Source organism: Mastacembelus armatus, chromosome 23 (genome assembly GCF_900324485.2).
Source record: "Mastacembelus armatus chromosome 23, fMasArm1.2, whole genome shotgun sequence".
In the NCBI taxonomy this organism is placed as follows: Eukaryota; Metazoa; Chordata; class Actinopteri; order Synbranchiformes; family Mastacembelidae; genus Mastacembelus; species Mastacembelus armatus.
Window position 1 is genome coordinate 4,711,190 of NC_046655.1, and position 15,864 is coordinate 4,727,053.

The 15,864-nt window shown below is 42.1% G+C and overlaps 2 protein-coding genes across 3 annotated transcripts; both read right to left on the bottom strand.

Moving 5' to 3' along the window:
• Positions 1 to 175: 175 nt before the first annotated feature.
• On the bottom strand, positions 176 to 8,090 carry mcm10 (minichromosome maintenance 10 replication initiation factor). 2 transcript variants are annotated; one of them, XM_026326285.1, is made up of 18 exons: positions 7,866 to 8,090; positions 7,267 to 7,312; positions 6,882 to 7,178; positions 6,574 to 6,792; positions 6,319 to 6,459; positions 5,996 to 6,200; positions 5,748 to 5,913; positions 5,364 to 5,531; positions 4,179 to 4,295; positions 3,869 to 4,065; positions 3,409 to 3,503; positions 2,792 to 2,905; positions 2,151 to 2,642; positions 1,703 to 1,833; positions 1,417 to 1,530; positions 1,103 to 1,248; positions 817 to 859; positions 176 to 721 (listed from the first exon to the last, which is right to left on the bottom strand). In XM_026326285.1, exons 2-18 carry the CDS (start codon positions 7,271 to 7,273, stop codon positions 638 to 640), a joined length of 2,736 nt encoding a protein of 911 aa, XP_026182070.1. In that variant the 5' UTR covers positions 7,274 to 7,312; positions 7,866 to 8,090; the 3' UTR covers positions 176 to 637. The 2 variants fall into 2 exon arrangements, with proteins under 2 accessions (XP_026182070.1, XP_026182069.1); XM_026326284.1 differs by having other exon boundaries at positions 177 to 721; positions 6,319 to 6,462.
• An 895-nt stretch (positions 8,091 to 8,985) lies between these two features.
• On the bottom strand, positions 8,986 to 15,085 carry optn (optineurin). The gene is made up of 13 exons (XM_026327397.1): positions 14,941 to 15,085; positions 13,558 to 13,682; positions 13,091 to 13,296; positions 12,712 to 12,873; positions 12,302 to 12,486; positions 12,105 to 12,207; positions 11,773 to 11,888; positions 11,398 to 11,547; positions 11,177 to 11,261; positions 10,924 to 11,082; positions 10,643 to 10,785; positions 10,415 to 10,497; positions 8,986 to 9,840 (listed from the first exon to the last, which is right to left on the bottom strand). Exons 2-13 carry the CDS (start codon positions 13,676 to 13,678, stop codon positions 9,728 to 9,730), a joined length of 1,626 nt encoding a protein of 541 aa, XP_026183182.1. The 5' UTR covers positions 13,679 to 13,682; positions 14,941 to 15,085; the 3' UTR covers positions 8,986 to 9,727.
• Between the last annotated feature and the right edge of the window lie 779 nt (positions 15,086 to 15,864).

Here is a 15,864-nt window from a genome sequence, read left to right on the forward strand (position 1 = left end):
TAGACATATTTGAAAAGTAAATAACCTGTCATCATATAAAAAGCACTACATTAACAATAGTTTTATTCAAGTGTACCAGTAACCTATGGCAGTGAGCCAGCACACACACACACACACACACACACACACCAAACTAAAGCAGGTACATGAAATTCAACAATAATTCCTTTCAGCTACACATATCAACCTGTGCTTTCCCTCCTGTGACATTAGAACCTCCTCAGTGAAGCCAACAGTCAGACAGCCAATCATCACTACTCACAAAACTGGATTTTTTTCTATTTTGAGAAACATTTTGTCCGTTACACTATGATCTAATGTCATTAAACATTTAGTCTAAACCGAGGACACAGGCTGGCAGCAGAATCTGTCTGCTCAGTTTTCCTTCTGTCGTGTTTCAGCTGCAAACTGAGCAGAAACACCAGTCGCACATGAAATGCTGCTAATTTTTACTTTAATTAGCTTTTTAGCATATTTATTACAATCAGATTTAAATCTCCATAATCTACAAAGCTTAAAAATAACTGATACAAATGCAAAAAATGCTACTAAGACACCTAACAACCATAATAACAACCATAATAAGCTAAATGATATGTTCCATTAACAACCAGTTAAGGCTAAGATGAAGGTGCTGTCACTTCATGCTGTTGAGGAACTTGGCATGCTCCTCTCCTCGAGGCAGGAGAAGCTCTCCTGCGATCTTGGGTCCATTTTTCTCCTGCAATAAAACATGAAGAGGATAAGTTCTGTTTTCTTTCACAGCAATAAAATACATTTTCCTTTTCGAATGAGAAGAAATCTGTGGATTTTTACCTTCAGCATCCCACCGCGCTCCCATTTAAACAGACCACAGTTACTGAGATAGAAAAACGGAAGTTATTAACACAGCAGAAGAGAAAGAGAGACAGAAAACCTGCAGAGGCAAACTGCATGTCTTTTCAACTTTCAGTGTCACAGAAAACCCAGTTGCTGCTTTTCAGTTTATGTTAACTCCAAAAGCTTCCTCTCTAGAATAAATCTCAGTCCCTGTGATATATCAGTGTTTTGATGCCCAACCCTGAAAACCTGTGCGATGGAAGAGACGACAGGTGTGCCTTACCTGCAGTGTTTGTGTGGCAGCCTGTCCAGAGCTATGGCTCTCTGTCCACAGGGACATTTAAAGAATCGCTTCATGGCATCATGCCACCGCAAATCGTGATTCTCCTCCACGCAGCGATCCGCCGGCTTGAAGTACGTGTAGTTACACTGGAATCAGGGGAACATGGGAAGTTACAGCACACTATTCTACATTTAGAGAAGCAATTAGAGAATATTACACTGATGTACACATATCAGCTTCAAGATAAGTATTTTTTTTTTTTTTGATGTTTTAAATAACCAGAGCTCATTTTGTTTATCTAAGCTGATCTGTACCTTTTTACAGGTGACAGCGCGACATTTCATTTCTCGGATGCCCTTCATCTTCTCTTCCATCTGCTCTTTCTTCACCAGAGCGTCAAAATAGCGCTCCTGTAGCTGGTACTCCGCCTGACGACAGAGGAGCAGACAGAAATGTCTTTAAATCACACATACGTAACAGTGTTTAGTAGGTAGTATGTAGGACAGCTAAGTACAAAGGAAGTTAGATCTATCCTCATCCAAATTGGCTAAGAAAAACAAATATCAAGAGATGCATGTAGGAAAGTGGCACTTGTCATACAGCCTGCAGTACAATCCCGTGACGAGACTTGGCGTTCAGGATCTTCTGAAACTCCTCCGACTCGATGTAGCGAAGCTGCTCTCGTTTTTTCTTCTGTGCTGGCTCCTCCTCCTCAGTACTGGTTGATTCACCTGTGCAGGTAAGTCAAAGAACAATAAGTATCTCATTTCATGCAGTACTTGGGGCACCAAGGGCAGAATTACTAATACATGCACACACACAAAAATAGACTACAGACGAATGTCTTGTCCATACAATTAAATCATTTTTTATATAAACTGCAGCCAAGTACAACCATTAAGAGTTATGTACTGCTTCAACATAAATTGAACTGTTTCACATGAGATCTTAAAATGAATTTCAATCTTGTGAAATGAAATAACTATGAAGTTAAAGCATGAAGTATGTATGAGCTTTTAACAAATGAACTGTGTGTGGGCGTGTGTACCATTTGGTGAGGCCAGATTCTTCTCCACCCGGGCACTGATCTCACTGCTGTTACTTCTCTTCCTCTTCACAGCGTTGGGGTCTTCTTTTTCAAGCCCTGTTCCTTTAGCTCTTAGCTTCTTCAGAGCAGCCAGCTTGGTAGCTGATAGGCCGAGGGCGCTGGGAGCAGGCACTGGAGGTGGGCTGTTCTCAAAGAAGAGGATGTCTTCACCCTCTGAGAAGCCTCGGCCCAGGGTGGGGGTGTGGGGCACTGCAGGGCTATGGATGGCTCTGGGTGCCTCAGAAGCAGCTTTTGGGGACATCAGACCGTCCCGGCCCACAGAGGACGAGGACTCAGGCGCAGGCCCAGCTGAGTTCTGCAGCACCCTCTTCTGGATCTCACCCACCCTCCTACGGCGGCTCTCCAGAAGCTCCCGCTGCTTCTGTTTCTGCTGCTTCAGCAGGTCTGAGGCAGAGATGGACTGAACAGGAGTTCCAGCTGCATCTTTGGAGACTGAGGGTGGACAGGTTTATAAAAACAATGTAAACTGTAAACACTAGAGTTTCATGCTGTTTTCAAAGTCCTATAACTGAACACTGCATTTTTATTGAACCTAAAGTTCAGAGAAGTCAAAGGTGGAGAAACATTTCCAGCTTGTGTACCTGATTGTCGGCCCTGTGCCAAGTGCTTCTTCAGCTGCAGAGCTCCAGGTGTTGGTATGGACAGCAGACTCTTAAATTCATTAGAACAACCGGAAATATCACCAGCCTGCATGGCTAAAAATACACACACAAGAAAAGTTAACAAGGATTTTGGATTTCTTTCCTGACAGATATATGCAACTATAACGTGTGTGTATGTAACTTTGGTTTGGTTTATGAGAGATTGTGTAATATAAGATATCTATAAAATCTCAACTCAAGGTAACCAGAGTGCAGAGTGCAGAATTTCAACATTTTGAAGAGACTAGATAAAATCAGGGTAAGGCATGGATCTTAATCATTAACTAAACTGTATTTATTTACATATAAGATTACGTCAAAGTAGCTGTTAGCTCTGTCTGTTGGCAATGTACCCAATGCACTAACACTGTATTACTACTTTAAAAACAGAAGGATCTGCCTCCACAGGCTGATTGCCACAGCCAATACTGATGAAACGAGACAAAACACACCGACTAACTGTCCTGTTTATCAGGCCTGTAAACATGTACATGCATAGGCAGCACGTTGTGTGTGTTCTTATGTGTATGTGTGTTAGTGAAAGTGCCGGTCCTTACCGAGCTTCTTGGCCTGATTGACGAGCTGAGCCGATCCTTTCACAAACAGATTGTCCAGAGTTTTCTGGACAGGTTTGTTTGGTTTAGATGCTGTTCTGCAACGCACACACACACACACACGCACACACAGAGATCTGTTACCAAAAATACTAAGATTTTGCACAGTGCCCCATTGTGTTGCTGGATTTGGAAGATGCAGTTATCTAACACATACTAACACCAATGCACACCGCAAAAGTGCAAATACATCTTCAACCAGAATCCTAAGTGAGCAGGGTTGTGACTATGGCATGTGTGACAGCGTGATATGCTCTTTCCATGCTAACATTAGGAGGTGATTCTAACTTTCATTTCAACACAGTGGCTTTGAAAAATCACTGGATTCATTATCACTAACTAGATTTCTGGAAAACTTTGCAGTGGAAAATACAATGAAACTGCTGAATCCACCATCACTCACAGCGAGGCAGCGCAGGCAGCTGAGGACACGCCGCCGTAGTAGAAACCATCCTGACACAGCCGCTCCCTCAGGCTGCCGCCCTTCCCCTTCACCCTGTTGGGGGCTTTCCCTGAAAACGCCGACTGCAGTTCGGCCCTCTTTGAGCTCATCTTTTTATACTGGGCCTTGACGTGGTACTGGCAGTACTGGCACTCATACTGCAGGCAGGAACAACCACACAAAAAGAGGCTAATGTGAGACAGAATCCACCTATAATGTGATTACCATCATGCCATGTGGAGCAGTGTGCAGCACGAGATGGTGGACCCACCATGTTAACGATCTGAGAGCAGGGGTCTCCATTCTTCTTCATGCCCTTGCAGGTGCCATAGTCCTGAGCTTCACCCATCAGCAGCACCTTCTGTGGGTGATCCACTGTCAGGCTGACCTGCACATATTCAACACACACTTACTTTCTGAAAGGTGAATCTGCCTGTCTCAGTTATCATCAAGTGCACTTAATCAGTTGATTGACTGAAAATATTCTGACATCCTGAACTTTTCTGGAGTGTTCACAGACCGACCAAGAAAATAATTACCAGACTGATCAGTGAAATGAAAATGATCCTCAGTTGCAGCTCTAATTAAAACTTCAGCACCTGAATCTTTAAATGAAACCTGATTGTCTTCTCAGAGGAGCTGTGAGTTCAGTCTGTGCTCTTAGGGCTGTGGGGGTATGATGTGCAGTGCAGTTAGGAACAGTTTTCCTCACCACTTTACTCCCTCTCACTTTGTCATGAGATGCTGACACCAGCAGCTTGTGTTCACTGAAACCACCAATCAGTCTTCTGCTTTAATGGGAAGACACTTTGGCTGCCAAACCAGTTGAAAAAAAAAACAACACAAAAACACATCCTCTAACATATTCATGTATAAATAAAACAGGTTTGTAGCTTTACCACAAGTGAAAACTGGTCATTTTCAAGACTAACACGATGCCGCATATAATTTCCTTCAGACCCAGTTAGTTACAATGTGATCCCGAAGTCTAATTTTTTCTAAAATCCTCTGTATTTGAGATGTTCCATCGTTTGTTGATTTGCTAATGTTCAAATCGGCCTTGTCTAGACAAAACACTGAACTTTTGTATTGCAAAATAAACTTTTATTACAGTGCAGAGAGTTGGTGAACCTCAGGAAGACTGTTTTGTATAGTTTTAGTGAAAAACTTCACAATAAAACTGTAATTGTCTTCTATTACACCAGGAAGGTTTCCAGCATGTCTTAATGACATGTCACATGGATTTTGACAACACCGTAATTTCAAGTAAACGGCATAAAGATTAGAGAGGAAGGCAGTCAGTTAAATTCCCAAACCTGTAGGAAATATGAGTGAGGAGAGTGAGTCCATAAACCCTAACTGATCCAGTATAGCTGCTCCATGGCCAGAATATCCGCCTGGGGTCATACTGGGCAGATTTCAATGGCTGGAACACTCAGATGCAAAGTCCACTTACCCCATCATATCCATCTTTCTGCTTCATGGGGTTTGGGTTGAGGAGTCCAATAACGGTGCCTGGCTCCGTCTTCCAGTGCTCTTTGTGGACGTCGCCAAACAGTAACAGAGATACAAACACTTCAAGGTTATGGAGGTCATTCAGTTTCCAGATGCTGAAGGTTTTGCCCTGAAGAAAAGAAATGTTCATTCAAAACTGTGACTGTAAAAGTGATAGCTTTGGATGAAAATCTCAATCTTGTGAAGATGTAATTTGGTACAGAGAACTCAACAATATATATTTTGTATTTAACTGTTAGAATGTCATTTATAACCGTTTACATGTTGCTGTGTTAAACAACACAAGAGGTGCAATCTGAAATGTTAGTTTTGAGCATAGACCTACACTGCTGCTGCTTTGCGGTGTGGCCTTGTTAACCAACACTGCAAACGTCACCCAGTCACTGTCCTCCAGTTTTTCCCGAGCCAAACGCTCCGGCACCTGTGACAGACGGATTAGTCGGCGCCCCCCCATTTTGCGGTCCATCTCACTGGAAGAGACCCGTGGTTTTCTGAAATGGAAAAAAGCCTGGATTCAGAATGAAAAGCCTAGATTTTCATGAAACATCGTCAGTTTAATATTAGTATTCTTACCTGAGCCGTAGACCTGAGTATTTCTCAACAGCCACGTCTTTAGGAAGAGGAGGAAGAGGATATGGTTTAGACTGTCCTGATGATACGGGTGCTGAAGGTCTGCTCTGAGGTGGAGGTGACCGCAGAGGATTGGAAACATTGCTGGTACTTTCTACTGGCTGGAAGGAACTGCCGATCTTTATCTCTACCAATGGCCCTCTGCCCTCTGAAGACATCAGTATACGTTAATACACCTTTGTCTTCACTTTAGTATCAATTCAAATGACAATGCTATTTTAGTGATTGTGCAATTTGTGTTTGGCAGATGTGAGGTTATGTTTTACCTGGTGATGTGCTGGGTTTTGGTTGGTGAGCTACCCTGGGTTTGCGTTTAAAGGATTCTGCGTTGTTGAGCTGATCATCAAATTCAGAGGACTCCTGGAGCTTCACACTTCCATCACTAACTGGAGTAGAAGACGACACTGCTTCTGTCCAAAGACAAGGAAAACAAGAGCCCATCAGTTTTTGCCAGTGCTTTTGTGTGCAGTTTCCATTGGTCCTTAACAATTCATTCAGATAGACAACAGCAAAATTTTTACCCTCTTGTGTCCTGGTATTCTGTATGGCAGCGGTTAGCTTGGCCTGGCTAACTTTGGAGGACAGCCCTCGGGGAGGTGTTGGTTTGGCAGGTGCTGGTTTGGGACTAGATGAGCTCCCTGCTGTTCTGACTGGAGTCGACGATAACGTGGAAACCTTTTGGCTCGCCTCCAGCTGCTGCTGCAATTTCTGCATCTGTTCCTGCATCTGCCTGAGCTCCTCTGAAGGAAGACATGAGACTTGTGTAAAACACAGATCCAACAAGCAACAGTCAGCTGATACATAAAAGACAGACCCCTGCAGTACAAACCTTGCAAATCCTCCTTGGTCTTGTTCAGACTTTCGTTGGCTTCTCCTCCACTTGCCTTTCGTTTAGTGTCTTTTTCCTCATTTTCAATGTCATCCACATCTCCAAAGAGATCTGACACAACATCCTGGGCCATTATGTCTTGCTCTTCCTCCTCATCGCCCTCTTCATACTCTTCCTCATCGTTGTCATTGTCGAACAAGTCGTCCAGGTCGTCCGCCTGCTGCCGACCATCCTGTTCTTCTCCAATGCCCTCACTCTCAGCGAGCAGTGCCGCCAAAATGTCCAGATCATCCTCACCTGGGTGAAGACGGTATACAGTACGTGAGTATCTTATATCATGATCTACGGATAAAGCGGCACTCATATTTTAAATCTTGATACTTACTGTCCATTGCAAAGCTGTTAACGGTGATTTCAAATAGCCAGGTTACCTAAAAGAGGCAGCTCATACAGTTAAACAGGCTACGGGTCTATAAACATAAAACATTATCTACATGTTTGGTCAGAACAGGATTAAAAGTTTGGTTAATGACATATTTGTGCATATTTTGCTGACCTGCCTACAACACAGTCTGCAGTAAAGCTTTGGAGACTGAAGCAGTATAGTAACTTACAGTATGGCTGAAAGGGTAATGAGGGGCAGTATATGGGCTAATAATGTCAATTTAACCCTGTAAGTTAACGTCATCTAAATATTTCCTGAATTGATTCATGGTAGAAATAATGTGTATGTGGCCAGTCAGGGCACCACCGCCGCCAAACTCATAGCAAAACAAATTGTCTCGACTAGAAACTGTTTCGAAAGAAAAATGATTCCGGGTGTCCAGGCCCATTTAAACTGACAGATACAGGTCAGCATTTTAACACCCGGAGAGAGAATATCGCTTTTTTCTTCAGTAAAATGAAACATAAAATCTTTAATACCAAACGAGGCTTTAGGATAAATGAATTTAACATTAGTCAACAACACAACAGTCCACTTACCTGGGGTTATATGGTTATCTTTGTGTGCTTTGCTAACTCTAACAGAACTTTGACGGACTTCACAACCACGTCAAACCTATCCACATATTTCTCTTTTAACTAGAAATCCTTCTGGGGGTGACTATGTACAGATCATACGGTTATATATGTTAAAAATGACACATCTGATGCGTCTTCAACTCTTCGACCTCGCTCTGAGCGACGGACAAAATCTAAACTGGCGCTAAATGAAGGACCCCAGTGTGTTGTCAGTGCTGCTTAGGTGTCCGATCATGTGCCTAACCTAAAAAGCGCTTTTGTGTTATAGCCTGGTTTATAAACCAAAATATAAGATCTAAATTCCCTCAAAAGAAATACTTTTGTTAGCTTAAGTACATCTAAAGCGTCACGGATTTGTGCTGTTAAGGATTTATGTCAGATGTGCTTATGAGACACGGGAAAAAGAGTGATGTTAAAACTTCCACAGTTGTCGAGGAAAAGATGGACAGCAGTGATCGAGTCCAAATAAAGACTTAGGAGAAAGCCCGTAGGAGAAACACAAAAAGGGTGTATAAGAAAGATCATCTGAAAGGTGCCTGAGAATATGTGTCATCAAAGTGTGTGAATCTGAGAAACCAGAGTAGACACAAAATCAAGAAAAGTCTATAAGCAAAATGTAACTTCTAAAATACTGAATAAAATCCTGCTATTTCTATGACCAGGATGGTATTGACACATTGGAAAAAAAAATAATGGCTTGAAACAAGCTTTACATACAGGTAACATACAATGTGAATTTAGCTGCTCAGAGAGAGTGGAAGGAGCTTCAGAGGAAACTAAATTCCTCAAGGAAATTATCCAGACAGTAAAACTGGCTGAACTAAAAGCTGGGATCATGATAAGTTTAAGAATCTGGAACAGGAACAACCATTGTCACCATCAGTGTCTGCACACTAACCCCAAAGTGTCAAAAACAAGTTAGAGGTGCACAAACTAAAGCAAGTAGGGGAACAAAGTAAAGTCACAATCCTTAAAATAACAGGAAGCAACACTCCTCAGAGAAAAACACATAATTAGATTAGCTTTTTACATCTTAAAACATAGTCCTCTGGATTTTGTTATCTCACAATATGAGTAGACAGAAATTCACAAATTAATTTATTTTCATTCACAGAATCATAACATAGCTTCAAAAGACCTTTCAAATCTACAGAACCAGTAGGGTGTTCGGGCCTCCTGCAGATACAGATGTTGCTTACGGTGATAGGTGGATTAACAAGTTAAATATATTACGTTATAATTACCAGATATTATCTGCAGATTCAAATAAAATATCTACCTTTATAATAAAGTGCATATATGGCCCATGCATACTGTACTTTTTACACCAAAAACCCAATTGGGAGCTAAAATATTTTTTCCAAGCAAAAAATATATAAAGAAATTATTTCACTTTGCAGATAGACTTGGACTTGGTAAAGAAATGCAATTTCTTTAGGTTCAGCTTTGGTTGATTATGTAATGTGTGACAGACTAACTAAAACCTTATAAAAGGGTTATCCAGCTTCTGTTTTGATGTTCCAGATTTATTTGACATTCAGCTTGTTTTGGGTTAACACAGAAATAAACTATGCATCAGATGGCATGAGCCTTCTTTAAAACCTATATAAGGGTGTGTCTTACAGTGCTATTTCTAGAGCAGTAGTATGTTTTTGCCACCACCAAAGTGTGGCACTGTGTGACGTGAATATTACTGATCTGATAGGGGATGTGTGGAGTGTGGGCAGAGGGATCAGAGAAGAGGTACATATCAAGGCAGAGGAAGACTCAGAATAAGGTGCTAATGTAACTGTTGTTGCTTTAGATGTGCATAATGATGAGGTCTAGTTGATGCAGTCCATGATGTGGATTTGCAAGGAGTCCAGGTCTGGCAGGATCTCGTTGCACTTGGGACAGGCATGTTCGGGAATGTTTCCCTGATGCTGCCAGTCGGTACCTGAGAATCAGAGACACCACAACCTGAACCTGCTGCATAAATGTTTCAGCTACACTGAATAAAGCTAAAAACTACATGTAATGTGAATGTTGCTAATGGTTAGAATCCTAAAGAGAATTTTTTTCCATCTGTCCAACACCAAATGGCACACAGATAAGAAAATGAGTATTAGTCTTGAATGTCGTGTAGCAAAAAGGTCAACCAATCTAAGCTAAGAGACTATCAGGTAGGTAAAGGACATGGGATTTGAACAGTTCAGAAGGAAGTTCTACCTCTCTGTAAGTAAGTATTACAAAATTCATTATTTCAGCTTCAGACTTTGTTACCTGCACTTTGAAGTCTGCAGTATAGCTCTTTCTTTCTCTTTACACTAGGAGTTGTAGTTTAGTGTGAACGGTACAGTATTATCTTCAACTGAGTCAAGAGTGCCATCTAACACTATTGACTATTCAACACAATGACTGTAAATATACACATATAAGTCGCTACATTGTATAGATTGCACTAGGAGCCAGTGGAGTAAAAAAAGTGCAGAAAATACGGTAAGTAAGTAAGTAGATGACTTAAGCCGAACCTCTTCCAACCAGAGATGCACCTGCTCCATGCGGAGCTCCTCCCACTGACACATGTCTCCTCTGCATCTCATTCAGTGACCGCCTATGGAGAGAGACAAAACAAATGGTGCAGCAAAGGAAAGGCAAAGGTCTAGAACTGGATCTACAAAAGCAACAGTCCTAGCCGCTTGTGTTCATGTCACCAGTCTCAGAATTTACTACTTTAGGCCTTTTATTTGATTCCATACCGGCCGAGGGAGTCCATCTCCTCTTGCAGCTGGGTGTTCTGCTTCTTTACAAATTCTAGCTGAGTGGCCAGACGCTCCTTCTCTTCATGGAGTTTCTCCCTTGCTGCTCGCTCTGCATAGAAGTCTGAGGAGTAGACCTCCGCCTGCACAGACAGTACAATCAACAGCATGAAAACCACCATGAAACCAAAGGATGCCATGTTGTTTTGTAAACGTCTGATACTCTGGTCCCAGTGTCAACTGGGCTAAACAGATAAATAACAATGTATACAGCCACTGACCTGAGCCTGGAACACAGATATGGTCTCCAGTTCCTTCTCCTTCTGGAAGATCTCCTGCTTCATATTGTCAATCTGGCTCTGTTTTGCTGCCAGGGCTTCTTCCGCAGCCGTCAGCCGGGTCTGCAGTTCGACCACCACCTCCTTCTGCACCAACTGAGACTGCAGGACCAGAGGGTAAAGGTAAACTGTATCAGGTTCGGTGGGAATCAGTATAATCTGTTGCTAGAATCTTGGTTACACTACTCAAACATACATCTCTCTTTTTCCTCTCCTCTTTGAGCTCGTTGTAGTCTTCAAACAGCTTGGTGTAGGCCTCCTTCAGCTGGGCCAGGGTGTTCCTATAAGGCAGTGAGGAAAGGATTTTAAGTTATGGCTGTTTTGTCAAAATACAATTAAAATGCTTCAGATTGCTAACTTTTTAGGAGAATTAAAAAGTTATGTTCAATGTCTACATGTCTAAGTGTGTCATGTGACCTGTCCTCTGTAGCCTTCTTTTGCTCTATCTGGCCTTGGGCCTGCATGCTGTCCAGCTGCAGCTTCAGCCGTTCGTTCTCCGTCTGAACAGCCTGTTTCTCCAGCAGCTGGGCCTTCAGGGTGGTCACGTCCTGCTCCACCTCCCGACATCTGCACACAACAAGCACAGGACATCACCAGACCATGAAGACAGAGGAAACACTTGCACTCCTCATTTAAAGACGCTGTGTGTTGTTTTATGATACAGAATTAAATAACACTGGCCTTATTATGGATGCACACTATGTAGGTTTTTTTTTACTTTACTAAATTGTTTGCAAGTTAAGATACAATCATCAGTATGCTGTATGTGTACAATGCGTGTGAGGCCCTAACCTGTCCTGCAGGTTCTTCTTCATGCCTTCTGCTTCATCCAGCTTGCTCTGGGCCTGCTGCAGCTCTTTGAACAGTGTCATCATCTGAGATTTGAGGTTCTCCACCTCTGACGCTGCCTGAAATATTCCCGTAATCAGTCACACTCATACATTACACAACAAATCCAAATGTTTCCTACCAGGGGACAGTAGGTAGCTCGGTTTCCTGTACAATGTCAAACTACAAAGACAATAGATGCCAGATTTTACTATATTGCTTCTTTTTACATAAACATGCTTCTGAGGATGTCTACTACAGTACCACACATATTTTTGGTACTGAGTAATAAATACCTTATCCTCTTTCCCAGAATCCTCCTTGGTCTCTGGAGTCTTTGGCTGGGTTGTCTGTGTGGACTGGTCTACATTACTCTCCCTCTCCTCCAGCTCTCTAATTCTGTTCCACATTGACAAATTTCAAGAGATAGTAAATAAAAACAAACCACTTTATGGTTGTGGGTGAACTGCTCCTTTAAGTGGTGGCCTACTACCTGGCAGCAGAAACCTGCAGCTCTGCATGCATCCGCTCCACCTGCTGCGTCTCGCTCCTCAGTGACTGGAGGAGCTGACTGACCGTCACTTCCTCGTTGTCCAGCCGGGACGTCGTCATGTTCAGGTCGGGACGCCTGGTGCACTCAACACCGCACACATCGTTCACCCCATTCACATCTTCACTCTGAGAACAAAAACACCCAGTTAGATCCCAGAACTTTGGTTTACACCTATATACCTGCTTTGATACAGCTCATAATAACTAGAATTTCTAAACACTACACTAGCGGGTGGATTTACAGTGGCAATTAAGTCACTTTACACTAAATAAAAGAGAATTCTGAGGGAAGCACTGATTCGATATCAGTGTGTTTCTGCGTTCTTGTAATACATGTGTGATGCTACTCACCGAGACCCTGATGATCTCGATGAATGAGTTGTCCTGAGAGTCCTGATCCGCCTTCAGCTGAAGCTCAGAGTTCAGGGCCACCAGGTCGTTCTTCTCTGCCTGCAGGCGAGCAACTTGGGCACGCAAGGCATCCAGCTCTGTACTCTGATTGGATGATGTTACCTAGAAATGAGATCACATATCACAAATGCAGAATATTATGTAGTGTAGGAACAATATTGAGCCTTGGGTTATAATGCAATTTGGTGGATTTTTTAATCTGATGTAACCTAATTCACAATGTAAAACATCATTAGAAAATACATAATATAATGAGGGTAATTTTAAAAGTACTACCATAAGAACACAGTGTTTCTCATCTACATTGATCCAGACTCACCTGGCTCCCTGGAGCTCCTTCTGCTCTCTTTGCCTCTTCCAGCTTCTTGATCAACTCCTGGTTTTGGATTGTCAGCGCATCCATGCGACCTCGAGCCTCTTCCAGCCGGCTCTCCAGAAAACCCCTCTCCTCCCGCTGCTTCTCCCGCCACACAGACAGACCCTCAAAGCGCTCCTTCATTGTCAGGTTGGTCTGACGCAGGGCCTCTGAGAGACAGAAATAGGACAAGGCACATTGTACCAGCCGAGCCATCTGAATTATGATCTTCTTAGCTTTTATGGCTTTCCTCTGCTGGTCTGTCACACTACAGACGTCAGAAACAGTCTCCACAGACCTTTGACACTACACAGTGTAGCCAGTCCTGATACAAGTGTTTAGATAGAGTTCTTTATTGACGAATGCTGTAGCAAAAACACACTCAAACTTTCTTCTGAACCCACTGCTTTGATCACACCACCTACTCTCACCTTTCAGGTCTCTGTTCTCCTGGATGAGGATGTTCATCTGCTGCAGGGTTTCCTCCAGCGTGCCAGGCTGACTGGGAGAGCGAGAGATGTCGCCGTTCAGCACAGGGCCTCCAGACGCCATGATGCTGACAGGAGGAAAACATTTAAATATACAGTACAAGAACCTTCGTGAATGGAAACACATCACTTTATTTATACTAACTAGGAAGAAAGTCAGTTAAAGGCCACTGCACACCATCATAACTAATACCTCAGCTATAAGCCACTTTTACTCATCGGTATTTAACATGATCTGTATGTGCATCATCAGTTGTTATTAAATGAACTATTATAAGGGAATATGAGACTGTTAATGACCTGTGTGAAGGTTGTTTCTATTACACACACTGAGATACCTTGTTTATTTGATTTTTAACTCATTTTCATGTACTCTGGGTCAATTTCATGACTAATTCAACCATCCATCCATTATCTATACCCGCTTATTCCTAACCAGGGTCCCAGGGATCTGCTGGAGCCTATCCCAGCTCTCTTTGGGTGAAAGGCAGGGGTCCACCCTGGACAGGTCCCCAGTCCATCACAGGGCCACATAGAGACAAACAACTGACACAAGCACAGGGAGAACATGCAAACTCCACACAGAAATATTTCGAACCAGGAATCTTCTTGCTGTGAGGCAACAGTGCTAATCACCAATCCACCGTGCTTCCTGGACTCTAATCCTACTTTTTTATTTGATATAAGTTTTATAAAACACAGAATAAAAATTGGACAACCAGCCTTCTAATAAACACACACAAAATCATTTCCATGTCTTATGGACTATAAGTGAGTGTTAACATGTCAACATAGAAACAGCTCCATGCCTACATCACAAAGTGACTCAGTGTTTTAGTATGCAGCAACAAAAAAAACCAAACCTGCAGACAGGTCACATGATAATTACATTAAGATAACCAAACGCAGTCTGTTCTATACACGGTTTGTTTGTTTGTTTCTAGAGGCTCACACAATGACTTCCTGTTCAAATAAACTCGACTATTTCAGAGGCCTGTCAGAGGTGACGTTACAGTTTAATAAATAAATGCTACTTTTAATTCGTCGTTGTGTAATACAACAGATACTCTGTAGAAAGTTAGGGAAGTGATTTTAAGTAGTACTAGTAGTAGTATTTGTAGTAGTGATTTATTTCGGATTTCGGTCGGTATAATTTTACTTTCTGTTTTGACAGGGGGGCCTGTGCAGTGTGCGGCTTATCTAAACACCGAAAAGTTGCCAGTAACGTTAACGTTAAGTCACACGACACGTAGCGTGTTACGTGGGTCAGTCTGAGCCAAACTGCGTCACATCAAACGTTAAACAGGTTTAAAGGGTTTCACTCACCTGCGGTCACGTCCGAAACTAAACACAACCTGAGTGGACAGCCCGAACACGCACAGAAACACTGGGGCAGATAGCGAAGTGCTCCTCTCAACCTTGGCTCAAACTGCTGCTTCTGGACCTCAGCAACATAAAGCAAAGCGCAGAAACAGGGGCGTTTCCGGTGATGGTTTTCAAAATAAAGTCACAATTTGACAACATCCAGTTTTTAAGTCTGAAAAGGGCGCAACAACTGAGCATATAACTGTTAGCAGCTATTTTATCCCTCCAACCATCCATTATCTAAACCCGCTTATTCCTAACCATGGTCAGGGGGAGCTGTTTTATTATGTTTTAAAGGGACTTTTAAAGACATTTCTTTGCTTTTCATCCGTAATGTTATTTTAACTGTTTAGGCTACTACAGACAGAGGGAATAGCGACGATAGGGTGAAAAAACATCAGATAATACAAAAACCCGAGTCCAATACAGTTTATGTTATAAAAAACATAATATTCTAACATTCTCATGACAACCATACAATGCGTTGACTATAGCCTATTGATTAGTAGAACCTATTGATTATTACACTCACTTCAGTAAACCTTAGGCTTAAATAGCCTAAACTGCAAATATGATTTTAAAAATATTGCTATACATGATCAACTATAAGGTAAAAGCAGTGGAGCGTATTCTTCTGAGAATAAAAATATAAAACCTTAATTCTACATATGGTTATTACATCACAATACATAAACAGTCGTTTACGTAAGCATTTGCTCCAGGTGTTGTTATTTATTGTGATTGCTAATTATTTATGGGGTTTAAATAGTCTGAGCTTTAGGCATTTATTTTTAAGGCTAGTATCTTACTTCCTGTATACACTGATCTAATTGTCGCTATTCGACGCAGCTTGGAGTTTCATTTCCGTGAAATGACGTCACAAAG

Bases quoted from the DNA above. Each gene is read 5' to 3' on its own strand.
- mcm10 (XM_026326284.1), bottom strand. The intron at 6,201-6,318 runs GTAAAACATAAC...TGATGTCTTCAG, and splicing joins AAAACCCAGCACATCACCAG to AGGGCAGAGGGCCATTGGTA. The intron at 4,066-4,178 runs GTGGGTCCACCA...TCCTGCCTGCAG, and splicing joins GCTCTCAGATCGTTAACATG to TATGAGTGCCAGTACTGCCA.
- optn (XM_026327397.1), bottom strand. From the start codon at position 13,678: ATGGCGTCTGGAGGCCCTGTGCTGAACGGCGACATCTCTCGCTCTCCC. The intron at 13,297-13,557 runs GTGAGAGTAGGT...TCTGTCTCTCAG, and splicing joins GGAGAACAGAGACCTGAAAG to AGGCCCTGCGTCAGACCAAC. The intron at 9,841-10,414 runs GTTCGGCTTAAG...TCTGATTCTCAG, and splicing joins TGCATCTCTGGTTGGAAGAG to GTACCGACTGGCAGCATCAG.